We start from the raw sequence: 14426 nt of genomic DNA, 5'->3' as shown, positions 1-14426 counted from the left end.
CGAAGTTGACGTATCTTAGATCAACTTACCTCCCATCCTCATGGCACGGGATCGACGGCCGTGGCTCCCCAGTCAACTCCACTTCCGCCTCTCGTTCTGGTGGAGTTCCGGAGTTGACGGGGAGCGCGTTTCGGGGATCGATCTATCGCGTCAGACGCAATAAATCAATCCCTGATAGATAGATCGCTCCCCCCACCCCCGATCCGGTGGGTAGTGTGGAAGTACCCTTCAGCTCAGTCAGCACTGCAGCTTACAAATCATGTTAAAGGGATAGTCAGCTTTTTAAAACAGCTATGTTAAATAATAGAGCAAATGAGCCTTTTAAAGGTTTGTTTAAAGGCATTTATCTCCTGCACATCTCAGCTGAGAGAAAATGAACACAATTGAGTCACATTTTAGTCTTTTTTTCCTTCAGATTCTCTCATGGGTTAGCACAGGGCTGCAATGTTTAGGATGCAAATGCTGCATGGAAATGCTTTTTTAACATAACTGTTCCACTGACATTTCAGAGCATTCCAAGTAGTCATTTCTACTGATATTAGGTTCCATTAAAAATATGTCCAAAAACTAAGTTTGGGGCTAAATATGAGCAGTCTCTACAAGACAAGATAGTTTGCTGCTCACACATTGTTAGTGAAGTGAGCCTGAAACCCATTTTTTGAGGCCAAGGGAAGGAGTGAGTTGATTGAAGTGATTAGTCTCACAAGTCCTGTCTAGACTAGGAAAGTAAGGTGTGTTTAGCAGCTATGATCACATTACAGCTGAAGAGCATTCAGCCACACAAGATTTCACCTAGTTTGCTGGAGAACTACTTTAGTTGGTCCTCTTAGGTAATTTAACAAAGCATAGCCTGTCAAGGTAGGTGCTCACAGAGCATCTGTTCCCAAACTGGGAGGCAGTCCTAGAATATGAATATGGGGTGAATGCAACCCTTCCAGATTCACATGCAAGTATATTTGGCACCTCTCACCCCCAAGCATCCACAGCTGCATGCATTTGGCGATCCAAGCCACCCCCCACCCCCACCCCAGACAGCCATAGCTGCAAGCACTTGAATAACTGGGATCAGGACTTGAAGTGCTACCACCCATGACACTGATCTCTTTTGTAAAGCACTTTGAGATCTAAAGTCAATTGCTAGCTATTACTACTTGGTACAGGCCAATACAAGAGACCCTAAGGCCAACAGAAGCCAGAGAAATTATTCTGACGAAGGATCACCCCAATATCCCCCACTGCTAGGAAGCCAAGGGCTACTTGGCTTCCTACCCATTGGGGCTTATATTTTGATGCTAGCCTAGGTCTGATCAATTTAGAGCCTCCAGAGGACAGAGGCCTGGTCTACACTGCGAGGGAGAGTGGGGGTGGGGGGGGAAATCAATCTAAGTTACGTAACTTCAGCTACGCCAATAACATAGCTGAAGTCGACGTACTTAGATCGACTTACTGTGGTGTCTTCACCGTGGTGAGTCGACTGCTGGCGCTCCCCCGTCGACTCCGCCTCTCGCGGCGGAGGAGTACAGGAGTCGACGGGCGAGCATTCGGGGGGCTGACTAGATGCAATAAATCGACCCCCCGCTGGATCGATTGCTGCCCGCCGATCTGGCAGGTAGTGTAAATATACCCTTAGAGTAGAAGACCCTGCTCACTCTTAACTCCCTATAGCTATGATTGCTGTAGAGCAGTGGTTCTCAACAAAGGCTCCAGGACCCTTTGGGGGGGCCGCAAGCAGGTTTCAGGGGGACCAGTAGGACCAGTGTTAGATTTGCTGGGGTCCAGGGCAGAAAGACGATGTCCCATTGCATGGGGCTGAAGCCTGGGGCCCTGATCCCCACCACCTGGGGCTGAAGCAGAAGTCTGAGCAGCTTAGCTTTGCAGTGCCCCCTGTGGCATGGGGCCCTGGGAAATTGCCCTGCTTGCTACCCCCTAATGCCAGCTCTGGCTTTTATATGCAGAAAACCAGTTATTGTGGCACAGGTGGGCCGTGGAGTTTTCACAGCATGTCTGAGGGGCCTCAGAAAGAAAAAAGTTGAGAACCCCTGTTGTAAAGGATGGGGCTGTGCCCACTCTTCCATTTCTGTTTCTCCTCCCTTGGGGTGAAATAAGATTTTGCCCTTTTTCGTGCTCCCAACTCCCAGCATAGCATTCTGAGTTACAGTGGTCTAGCCAGTTTCACTGCTACTCAAAAACAGGAAGTATAAAACTTACTATACTCGTATATTTTACTCTGCTCCAAAGGGCATTTTCCTAGAGAAAAGTCTGTCTCTCACCCCTGCCTTGAGTGCTTCCCCAAAACACAGACTACGATCCTTCCTACAGCACGATGGAGATCAGTGTCAGGAATTGTGGTTGAGCACCTTCCCTTATTCTACGACTCCACACACTGTAAAGCATATCTGAACTAGTGTCTGGAGGGATACTGCGGACATCAAACATATCAGAGCAGGTTCACACTTTGCATGGAAGAGCTTTCACTTTGTGCGGGTGGGGACACAGTTTCTCTCATGCAGAGCATCTGCAGATTTCACATGTGGATCTAGTCAAGAGGTCAGGCCAAGCCAGTACTTAAATGGGAGACCTCCAAGAACACCTAGGGTCAGTGGGAGGAGAGTAGGTGGGAAGCAGTATCGGTGATTCAATAGGAGGCATTTTCAACTATGACAAAACAGCCAGCATGGGATGTATACAATGTACAAAAGGAAATGCAGCCTTTCAAATTATAGGTATTGCAGTAGGGTCCAGAGGCCCCAATCAGCAATCAAGACACCCATCGTGTTAGACTATGTACAAACACAAAGAGATAGTCTGAGACAAAGACCCTTGGCCTTGATGACTTGACAACATAAAAGACCCAGTGACCTGCAGAATTTCCAGTTAAGGTAATGACAGTTTATTGCTCTACATTCTAGTCAAACTGCTTTGACTAGATACAATGTTATTGCTCTTCATTTCCTAACTTAAACTTCATTACTGAATGGTTGTAGAACAATGTCAGCGGTGGGTGAATCAATCCCTAGTTTCTCTCCCAAGGGTCTTGCAAGTCTTAATTCGTGTGTATATGGATAATGCTTTGAGTTCCACTGACTAATGAGAGGGTGAGACTTCTTATTCCTGTGATTCAAATATTCCCCCTCAGCATCCTTAGATTGCTGAAAGGATTAAGAATATGGAGTCTTTCACACATTGGTTCTAATCCACCCTTCTAGTACTGACTGCATATAGCTCCCACCAATGACTATTTTTGCAACTGACAGTATACGAAAGGCAACACACACTTACTTGTGTTTCCAGTGGAACATTTTTACACTATTAAAACTACAGTTACCATCCCATGCTCTTACTGACATCAGAGAAGACAAGATTTGAGTAGGCCTTGGAGACTGAATTCCCCTTTCACTGCTATAAATCATTAGCCAGTACAGAAATTCTTTTTATACCAATGCTATTTAAAAGTATGGTTGAATCTAACCAAACTGATGTGGGAAGCTGGGATTACTTTGCTCTTGTGCACTGAAACCAATGATGCTCCACTGACAGGAAAAGAATCTCCAGAACTAACAATACCTTGGCTCCATACCACAAGAGTAAGGGGCAGTAGCTTTTCAAACTAGATCCATTTCTCTCCAGGACAAACTGTGGAACTCACTATCAGAAGGGACCATGGAGACAAGTACAGCTTTGGGAGAGCACATGATAACTAAACACATTTGTGGTTCTGTGAACTCAGATAGTGATGCAAGGGTAATAAAGTCTCATGTTTCAGCCAATAAGATGATCATAGAGGAATCTTCCTCTTATACAGCATTCTACAAGTGGCCAAGTGCAATATGGAAAGAGTTTTAATTTCCATCTGAAGCATCAGATACTGGTTGCTGCTGAAGATATGATCCTCGACTAGTTGGACAAATATTCTGATGCAATATGACAAATCAGACTCTTCAAAATGACCAGACGACTAACTGGAAAGCCTTAACTCATGTACTCCCTACAATGTCCATCTGTACATGTCTGCATGAAAACAGAATTAAGCGGTGTCTTTGAGTATGAAAAGTATTGGATTCACAGCCCCAGGAGAATGAATTTTTCAGTTCATTCTTCATAAGTAGAGCCTAAACATCTGCAGTTCATGCTTCCTACTCAAACTGCCATTCCTGCCAGCATGGCCATGCAGGCGCCAAGTAGGAAGTTCAGTCTCCACGGTGGTCAAATGCCTGACCCATAGACTTGACGTCCACTTGGTGTCATGTTGCTCACTCAAATACATTCAGGCCTGCTCTACACCTAAAAGTTAGAGGGAGTCACCTACACGACTCAGCGTTTTTGAAAAATTGTGCCCCGTGTGATGTAGTTACGTCGACCTACCCCCACCGCTCAGGGCTGTGAAAAATTGTGTGTCTTGTGCGATGTAGTTAGGTCAACCTACCCACACTGTAGACACAGCTAGGTTAAAGAAGCATTCTTCCATCGACCTAGGTACTACTTCCCAGAGAAGTGGATTAACTACAGCAACGGAAAAACCCCTTCCATCGATGTAAGAAGCATTTACACTATGGTGCTCCAGCATTCTAGCTGGGCTGCTGTAGCACAGACATGCTCTCGGACTCCTCAGAATCAAAGCTTGCAATTAGAAGAGTTTCTAGCCTTCTTTGCAGCCATGATTACGTTCTGGTTTTATCTGTAAAGTTAACTGATGAAGTGCAGTCTTCTTGAGTCTGCTACAGCCCGAGACATTAGCTAGGACAGGGGCTCTCAAACTTTTTTTTGCTAGGATCCCCTTTGAAAATATTTCAGACTGTGATGATTGGCCCAAAAAAGTGACTCCCCCTCCCCTCCATACCATGCCACCTTTACTGCTGCTGGGGGCAGCACTGCCTTTAGAGCTGGGTGCATGGCCAGCAGCAGCTGCTCTCTGGCCACCTAGCTCTGAAGGGCTCGGACTGTCAGCTCTGCACATGGCTCACAGCTGAAACCCTAGCATGCATGGGGGCTGACACCTCGTGAGCCCCTGAAGGGTCACGACCCCCAGTTTGAGAACCCCTGGGATAAGAGAATTACTTTTCCAGCCCATTCATCTCAACAACATGTTAAATAGTTAACGCTGGCAATAAAGAGTTAACCCCAACAGATCTTCAACCACTGATCATTTTTAGCAGAGGAGATTAGGAAGGGGGTGGCAATGAAGCCCAAATAAAGTGGTAGCGTGGTAAATTGGAAGTCGCTACAGAGGAGAAAGCGGCAGACATTTACAAAACGTTAGTAAATTAAACATCATGACCCCCATGTAACAGATCTCCCTGTGAGACAAAGGATTTGCCAGTATAGATATACCAGTAGTGCTACACAAGCCGCCCCCTCCAGTGGAGGCAGCTTATGCCGGCAAAATAACTCCTTTTGCTTACATCAGTTAACGCTATCAGAATAAGCCATAGGGGTAAAAGGACTTTTTGCTGGTATAGTTGCATCTACAGTAGGGTTTTTGCTCACCTAGCTAATGTTGGTTGTGGGTGTGATTTTTCTGGCAAAACTACACTTACTTACCCTAAGGCCACAGGAAGACCAACAAAATCAAGCTTATGACTTGGTCCTCTGCTCTAATTCCCAGCCATGCTCCTTCTCCTGTGGTCTGAACTTAGTTCAACACTGCTGTTTATTCAGCTCATAACATTTTGTTGGAGCTAAACCACCAATACTACTACAGCTATAGGTAAAAGAGCCCATAGTTCATAGTAATTTTAAGTTTGATGACTACAGCCATTTTTAACAGGCATGGCTGGCAAACAATGACAACTATACAGCCTGTAGCAGTTACTTCAGAGTTTCCCACAGAAGCCATAAGGGGCTGGAAGTATGAAGAATTTGTGTCTTTCACTAAGATGTTTTCTGCACCAGATGTTTAGCCTGCAGATTATATCCACAAAATTTAAGATGCAACAGACACTATCCCCTGCTATACACAGTCCTCAAACTAGAACTTTATCATTAAGTCAAGATGAAACATGGCCCTACTAACTTCTCCTTCCTCTTAGGAACAAATTCTTTAGTGGGAATGAAATCAGTTACTCTAGAGATTACAATTGCTACCTCACCTTTACAAGATGAGCACTAGTGCTCTCTGTAGGCTGTTAGGGCACAGAAGTAGCGATTGACTAGATGACAAGGAAAGTGACCATTCCCCCTCTCTGGGAAACCTAATCCTAGAGATCAGTGCACCACTTCACTAGACTTCATGCCAACTGATTTTATTTCAAAGCGTTAAAGGATAAAGATTTAATTGCAATAGTCAAAAGCCTGAGGGTTAGGGCAGAGAGACCAAGCTGACCATGCAGCTTAGCATGACTTCTCCATGAAGTGGGAATGAAAGAGAACACCAGCTTTTTTTCTTTTCTCTTGATGGGAACTATGTCTCAGACACAGACACCATTAATAAAATCTCAGATTCTGTAAGGGAAGGTCTAAACTTAAAATGCTGCAGCTGTGCTGCTGTGGCACTACAGAGAAGATGCTACCTATGCCAATGGAAGAGATTCACCTCTCAGTATAGGTACTCCACCTGTACAGGAGGTGGGAGCTATGCTGATGGGAGAATTCTCCCATCAATTTAGCACTATCTACACTGGGGGTTAGGTCAATTCATCTGTGTCGCTCAGGGGTGTTGGGTTTTCACACTTCTGAGCAATGTAGTTATAGCGACCTACTTTCCTAGTATAGATCTGGCCTCTGGAGTGCGAATACTAAAATAAGACAAACACACACCACCAGTTCCAACTAACTTCAGCGTAGAGCCTATTTCCTTCAGGCTGGTCTACACCGAAAAAGTACATTGGCATAGCTATGTCTCTCAAGGCTGAAGCTATGCCAACCTAAGCCCAGTGTAGACAGTGCTAAGTTGACAGAAGAATTCTTCTGTTGACTCAAGGAGGTAGATGACTAAGTGAGAAGAAAAGCACCTCCTGTTGTTGTACAGCCTCTACAATGAAGCTCTATAGTGGTGCAGCTGTGCTGCTGTAGTGTTTTAAATGTTGACAGTCATTGGTTCAAAGTATACTCAAGACAGATTTGGGCCAATGTAATACCAACGGAAAGCCGCCCCAGTTTAACGTACACAGCATCCCAACTCCTCCTTTCCCCATCTGCCCCAAATACTAAGAGATGCCTGTTTTGTCACAAGTAACAACTATGCCAGTTTCTTATGTCTGAAAGCATATTCTTTGACCTGTGACTTTTCCGTTTTTGAAGCTTAAATAGCCATGTATTGGGGTGGTAACAACCATGGTTATAATGTTCCCCCACAATAAGACACACTTGTATGATGTGAACTGCAGACATCAAATGATCTGATTGATTGCCCACCTAAGTGGTTATACGTTTCATTGTATAAGCTGGAGATGCTAGTCTCATTGCTACATGGGACGGTAACAAGCCTGCTCCCACTATAAAGCCAGGGAGTTTTTTGGGGGTTGAAAGGCAAATAAAGAGATTAACAGTGAAAATTTGATGGGTAAAAGTGAATACTGACCAATCTTTGGCTGTAACGAATCCTCTCTTCCTCAGGCTCCATCTCTGACTCTTCTGAAGAGAGTGAGAAGGATACTCCAGGGCTACTGTCTTCCTCCTCTTCCTCCTTAGTAACCAGAATGAAATAGTGAAAGATTACACACAGATATTAGAAACGCTCCTTTAAGCATTCATTTCTTCATTTGTAAGTGAATGATTCTGTAACATTGTGAAATACTATGTACAGAGGCCACAGAACAGCAATGGGCTAGCTCCTGCAAAGCATTACAAAGGGATCTCACTGAACTGGGCGACTGAGCAACAAAATGGGAAGTGAAATTCAATGCTGATAAGTGCAAAGTAATGAACGTTGGAAAACAATCCCAACTATACATGCAAAATGATGGGGTATAAATTAGCTATTACTACTTTAGAAAGATCTTAGAGTCATTATGGATAGTTCTCTGAAAACACCCACTCAATATGCAGCAGCAATCAAAAAAGCTAACATGTTAGGAACTATTACGAAAGGGATATATAATAAAACAAACAATCTTATAATGCCACTACATAAATCCATGGTATGCCCACACCTTGAATATTGCATGCAGTTCTGGTCACCGCATCTCAAAAATCTGTACTAGAACTGGAAAAAAGTACAGAGAAGGGCAACATCAATTATTAGGTGTATGGAACAGCTTCCATATGAGGAAACATTAGAAAGACTAGCACAGCTCATCTTAGAAAAGAGACGACAAAGTGGGGATATACTCATGGTCTATAAAATCATGGTGTGGAGAAAGCTAATATTTACTCCTTCACAAAACAAAAACTAGGGGTCACCTGATGAAATTAATAGGCAGCAGGTTCAAAACAAAAGGAAGTATTTCTTCACACAACGCACAGTCATGTGCGAACTCATTGCAAGGGGATGTTGTGAAGGAAAAAAGTATAACTGGGTTCAGAAAAGAATCAATGGCTATTAGTCAAGATGGTCAGGGACGCAACCCCATGCTCCGAGTATCCATAAACCTTCAACTTCCAGAAGCTGGAACTGGATGACAGAGGATGGATCACTTGAAATTGCCCAGCATAGCCATTCTTATGTTCCCCTTTCTCCATTAACTCCTTGGGGTTCTAGCTTGGCCCCAGGTGACTAGTAATCTGGAGTCATTATCATTTTCTGGTCTATGTGAAGTGAGTTCATATTCTCAGTTCAGGGAGATGCCTCCACATTAGAGTCATCGTTAAGCCATTCCACTTTGGGATCAAAACCATGCTGGCTTCAAATGTATATTTAAACATATTTGGTGGCAGCAGGGCTGTAGCATGGTTTTCCCAGAGAATCAGATGTGTGTGTCCGAGAAGCATGTCTCCTAAATCATGCTGTAGACTCCGCCTCTTGATAGTTTGTAATGTGGTTCTCTGCAGCTCCCCCCTACCCTTCAACAACAAATCCACATGGACTCTTGTCAGGGAAAACGTGCAGAAACTCTTCTAACAGTATTTCAACATACTTGCGGATAACATGACTGACTCCAGTGTGGACAGATTCCACAACTCAGAATTTGCCTCACTGTAGTGCTATCACATGGAGGTGCTCTGATATAACACTGTTTCATCTTTTCTATACGGACAAGATAATGCTGTATTATAACTACATTAAAAAGCCCAATCTTTATGGCCTTGTCTTTCCTAGGCTGTTTGGGGAAATCTCCCACGGTTGGTAGCAATAGGAGTGATAGCATAAAAAGAGCTCAAGCAGCAATTGGTGTTTTCACCACCAAGTCATATCTACCCATTATGAGCAAAAAATCAGACAACACGGTAGTTAAAGTGCCAGTGCCCTGTTTATACTAACTCTTCTGCCACTGCTACCACCAGTGACTTAAAGTTTATATAGACCAAGAATTCTCAAACTTCATTGCACCGTGATCCCCTTCTCACAACAAAAGTTACTACGAGACCAGGAGTGGGGACCAAAGCCTAAGCCTGCCCAAGCCCCACCACCCCGGGCAGGGAGGCCAAAGCTGAAGCCCAGGGGGCCTGTACCCTGAGCCCTGCCGCCCAGAGTGGAAGCCCTTGGACTTTCGCTTCAGCCCTGGTCAATAGGGCTCAAACTTTGGCTTTGGCCCTGGGCTCCAACAAGTCTAAGGCAGCACTGGTGACCCCATTAAAATGGGGTTGTGGCCCACTTTGGGGTCCCAACCCACAGTTTGAGAACTGCTGTTATAGACAGTTTACATGGATTGAGCATGGTCTAATAACATAGTCAGTTTTTTTCTTGTGCACAGACAAGCTATGGTAGAATAACCAGCGCACTAGTACATAATAAGAGTGCAACAACACATGGTAAATTACATAGTGTAGTTGTGGTCTAACAGACCCCCAACCCTAGTAGTCTCATCAGAGCAGGTCAGTTCAGATATTGGCCTACAGACTTAACTCTCCACTCCTCATTCTTAGAAGCGATCTTGGGCCTGGGCAGAGAGGCAGCTGGTTGGGTTGGTGAAAGGAGATAGCATGGCTGCTGCTGTGGTTTGATTGTGCTGGGAAGACATTCAGGATGTCAATCTCTGGGGAACTGTCAATCCAGCATCCTTCAGTAACACAGAACTCGCTTTAAATTGCACAAATTATTAAAACAGAAGTTTGACAGATGTCAGATGACTTGCCAATAACAATAAGTCTTAACCTAATCTCCCTCTTCAGGAGTCAGGGAAAAACCCCTTACAAAGTTTTGTATTTAAGAGTAGTAAAAGACAAGCGGGAAAGAAATCCCAACAACTCTTTCTCCCTACCTCAGGGATAAAACCAACCTCTTCCCTCACCCCACCCAGTGCCTTGCTCCCTCTCTCCAAAAATGTTTTTAAAAACATGAAACAAATGAGAACAGTGCAATGTAGTAAAGAGATTAAACAATGCCTACATACAAATCCCAGCTCATCTCTGGGGAGAAAGGCAAAGGAGAGATAATGCCAGTGACTGGCTGCTCCCAAGAAGCCACAATAAAATGCGTGGTTCACTGAGTTACATAAAGTTGGAGGGGTCGAGGAACAGGGAGACCCTGGGCACTGGAGAGGTCACTAGACTCATCACTGTTGGCAAAAGCAGGGGGATATGAAGAAAATCAAGTATCTCACCAGGTCTCTTCTTCTCCTTTGTCCTTTTCTAGGGATGAAAAAAGATTCAGAAAAATAAAGAGAGGAGAAATTAAATCCCACACATGGCTGTCTTCATCTTGGGTGCTCAGAGGATCCTAGTATCCAAAAGGGATGGCAAGTCCCAGGAAAACAGCTCTGCTCGTAGAAGGGGATCAGGACAGTCTCCGGGTGCCTGCAACGCTCACCCTTTTCAGCATGGCTGGGAGCAGCCACACAGACACCCCCCCACCCCAATAAAATCCTCACACACCCAGTGAACAGACTCACAGACAGTTACAGGCAATGCCCCGGGGGAAAGTCACCCCACCCCCAAATCAACCCCCACCAACCCCAACATATCCCAGCCCCCCACACCACCAAGCCCCAACTCACCCCAGCCCCCCACCTCAAATCTCCACCCACCCCCTAACTCACCCCACCCACAGCCCAAATCCCCTGCCCCACCCCCTCAATCACCCCACCTCAAATCTCCCCCCCTAAACTCACCCCAAGGGAGGTCACACTGGGGGTGCCCCAGGACTATGAGGGAGTCACTCTGGGGGTACCCTTCCCCTAACTCGCCCCTAATCCTTCCCCCCTCTCCCCAACTTGCCCCCCGGCCGCCGCCGCCTCCCCGTCCAGACCCGACACCCCAAGGCCGAGCGTCCCCAGCGCCCCGCCCGGCTCTGCCTCAGCGATGGCGGGCTCGGCACCCCGCTGCCATCCCCCACTCCCCGCCCGGACTCGCTTCCCCTCCTCACACAGGAGCAGTCGCCGCCATTTTGAACCCGTCAGACTCTCACATACACACACAGAATCGGCCCGGCCACTACACTGCGCCTGCGCGACCGCGACCTCCTCCCAAGCGGCTTCCTCCCTCCCTCCCGTTCCGAGCAGGCTCCTCTGGCCGCGCACGCGCAGCGACTTCCCTCCCCCGGCACCGAGAGAGCGACGGGCATTCCCACGCGGCGCACGCGCACGAACCTCACGTCCTCCGGCCGAGAACGCCGGCACAGGCGCTTTGGCTCCACTTCGCAGCTACACTTTGGCGCATGCGCAAAAGCTGCGCCACGAGTCCGACTCCGGTCTTGGGTCTATCAGCTTAATCCGCCCGGAAATCCGTGCGCATGCGTAGTAGCAATAGCCAGTCTTTACTCCGAAGGGCTCAGAAAAGGCACAGCGGGTGACAGCGGAGGGGGAGTGGACTAGAGCTAGGGGCTCCCCCAGTGTGACTCCCCCACCTTTCCCCACACAAACCTGGGACACTCTCAGTGTGACCACCCACGCCGCCCCACACAGCCACGGGTCATCCTCAGTGTGACACCCCCCATAGCCACAAAGCTCCTCCAGTGTGACCCCTCACCCTGCCCACACAGACCTGGGGCACGCCCCCAGAGAAACCCAGCACCCCTCCCCACATAGCTATGGGACTCCCTCAGTGTGACCCCACTGCTTCGCACATAGCCATGTGACCCCCCACGCCTCTCCACACAGCTTGAGCACTCCCCCAGTGTGACCCGCACACAGCTCTGGGGACACACACTATAACCCTTCAGCCACCTATTTGTACAGGTCCCTGAGGGTGAATGGGATATACCCATCCCAAAGACCCATTCCCACAGAACTCTAGGTGGCCTTGAGACCCCTCCCTACAAAGCCCTGGGGGGCATACAGCATATCACCCCCAAGATCCCTCTCTACACAACCCTGGGGGTGCCCACAGTATAATCCCCCCTAAAGAACTTTCCCCACAGAGCCCTAGGACTGTCCACTGTATAATCCCCCAAAGATCATTCCCCACAAAGCCCTGGGGTGCCCACGGTATATGTCCACAGTATAATCCCTGCAGACCCTGCTCCCCGCACAGTTGGAGCACACACAGTAGAACGCCTCTGAGACCCTTCTCCCTAGAGCTCTGGGGATAAACACAGTATCACTCCCCCTCCCCAGATGCTGGCATGGAGGTCACGCTGTATCATCCCCTCTGCCCTCTCAGATTCCAACCCCACACCCTGAAGGCACCCATGTAGGAATAGTTTCCCCATCCCACTCCTTGCCTAGGGCTGGTTGGAGCTGGGACAGGAAACCAGTAAGTCTCCCAATCTGCTTTCTTGTTCATCAGAATCTCAGCTCTCATGAGAAAATAACAGAACTAGAGTTTCTAGCTGTCACAAATAAACCTTGAAAACGTGACTATCTGTAACTGGTGCAGAGAGGCCATGAGCAGAGCACTGATCTGGGGCCTGGGTTTTATTCCCAGCTCTGTCACTGCCCTGCTGGATGACCTTGGGCAAGTTGTGCTGTTTCTCTGGGTCTCAGTTTCCCCATCTGTGAAAGGGGGTAATGATGCTGACCTCCTTTGTAAAGTGCTTTGAGATCTATGGATGATAAGTGCTATAGAAGAGCCAGGTATCCTAAAGATTTCTTTAAGATAACAGAGCAACTGCTCTGCTTTAGCTAAAGCTGAGATTCGCTGTTTAACAGATGATTTTTCAAAGTGCCCTAACATCCACGCTTACTCAGATTGTCTTGAAAATGCCCGTGCCTCATAGGGCTCCAGAGTCGGCTAAGAGAGCCAAATTGGGGTTGTTACATAAAGAGGTCCCTGAGATACAATGCCCCTAAAATATGTGCCATCAATATTTTCCAGCCCTTGTAACATTTTGTTTGCACCTAGGTCAGGGAACTGACTTGAAAGGAAGAAGCAGGTGGTTGAGTCCCAAAGCCGCCTGGATTCCCTGATGCTATACAGACCCCAAGCCAAGGAGTCTGCTAGGGATGTGGAACCATCCCGATGGAAGGACCTCAGCACAGACTGTTGTCCCTGAGATCCACCCACACAGGAGGGCCCACAGTACTGAGGCTGTAGCGATTCCCACAGGGTGTCCCCAGCAGCCAGCCCCTTCCCCGTGCATTGATTCTTGGCCACCAGCCAGCCCCTTGCAAAGAGGGTGGACGGTGCAATGCAAATGTCAGAGCCCCCTTCTGTGTGGAAGGGTGTAAATCCCCATCAAGAGATGGGCAGATCCTGGGGCGCTCCACGGGCTTCAGTGTTGGAGATTGGAAGGCCAGAGCTGAGGTTGTACCAAGCGGGTCCGGCAGGCTGGACTGTGTATCTCTTATTGCCAATGTGGCTCCCCACCTGGCATGCTGGCTTTTGTGGATTGCTTTCTAAGGCACTTATTTCTCCCCATTCATCGTACGGGGAGCCTAGGTGCCCCACTTGGGCTTTGTGGATCACAGCATTTTCCTGTGACTTTCTAAGTGTCTGTCCACACTTAAAAGTTAGGTCGACATAACTACAGTGCTCAGGGGTGTGAAAAATCTGCACCCCTGAGTACTGTAGCTATGTCAACCTCACCCCCAATGTATACACAGCTACTGGACAGAAGAATGTTTCCAGCCTCCTAGCTCCTGTCTCCTAGGGAGGTGGAATTCCTACAGGGATAGAAAAACCCCTTCTGTCAATGTAGGAAATGTCTACGCTACGGCGCTACAGCACCCACAGTGTAGACATGACCTGAGTCCCTTTGTAAATCTGGGCTTACGCTCCCCACTTACATTAATTTCAACAGAAGGTAGGACCGTAAATGCCTTTGATGATCTGGGCCTGACCATCTGTAGCCTGGAACAAAAGGGTGGAGAGTGTTCACATTAGCAGCTACAAATGGGCTAAGTACCTTTAGTTAATTGGCAATTAAGGTACAAAAACCCAGTGAAGACAAACCCATATGAAAAGCAGCAGGGGTATTTCTTCCCATCTATGGATTGTGGGATCTGCATTGCTGG

General features: G+C 47.3%; 1 protein-coding gene across 2 annotated transcripts in view; it reads right to left on the bottom strand.

The window, feature by feature from the left end:
- KDM2A (lysine demethylase 2A) overlaps positions 1-11456 on the bottom strand; it is an 85513-nt gene extending 74057 nt beyond the window's left edge. The window contains exons 1-3 of one of the 2 annotated variants that reach the window (XM_054025718.1): positions 11399-11456; positions 10638-10665; positions 7517-7621 (exon numbers count right to left, since the gene is read on the bottom strand). In XM_054025718.1, the coding sequence (XP_053881693.1) occupies positions 7517-7621; positions 10638-10665; positions 11399-11418 (153 nt within the window). In that variant the 5' untranslated portion in view covers positions 11419-11456. Of the gene's footprint in view, positions 1-7516; positions 7622-8087; positions 10095-10637; positions 10666-11398 lie in introns of those variants that run through there. The other variant, XM_054025719.1, reaches the window with a different exon arrangement.
- Between the last annotated feature and the right edge of the window lie 2970 nt (positions 11457-14426).

The sequence above is a fragment of the Malaclemys terrapin genome, chromosome 4 (assembly GCF_027887155.1).
Source record: "Malaclemys terrapin pileata isolate rMalTer1 chromosome 4, rMalTer1.hap1, whole genome shotgun sequence".
Lineage (NCBI taxonomy): Eukaryota > Metazoa > Chordata > Testudines > Emydidae > Malaclemys > Malaclemys terrapin.
Note: the sequence above shows the minus strand (reverse complement) of the source record. Positions and strands in the feature narration are given on the sequence as shown.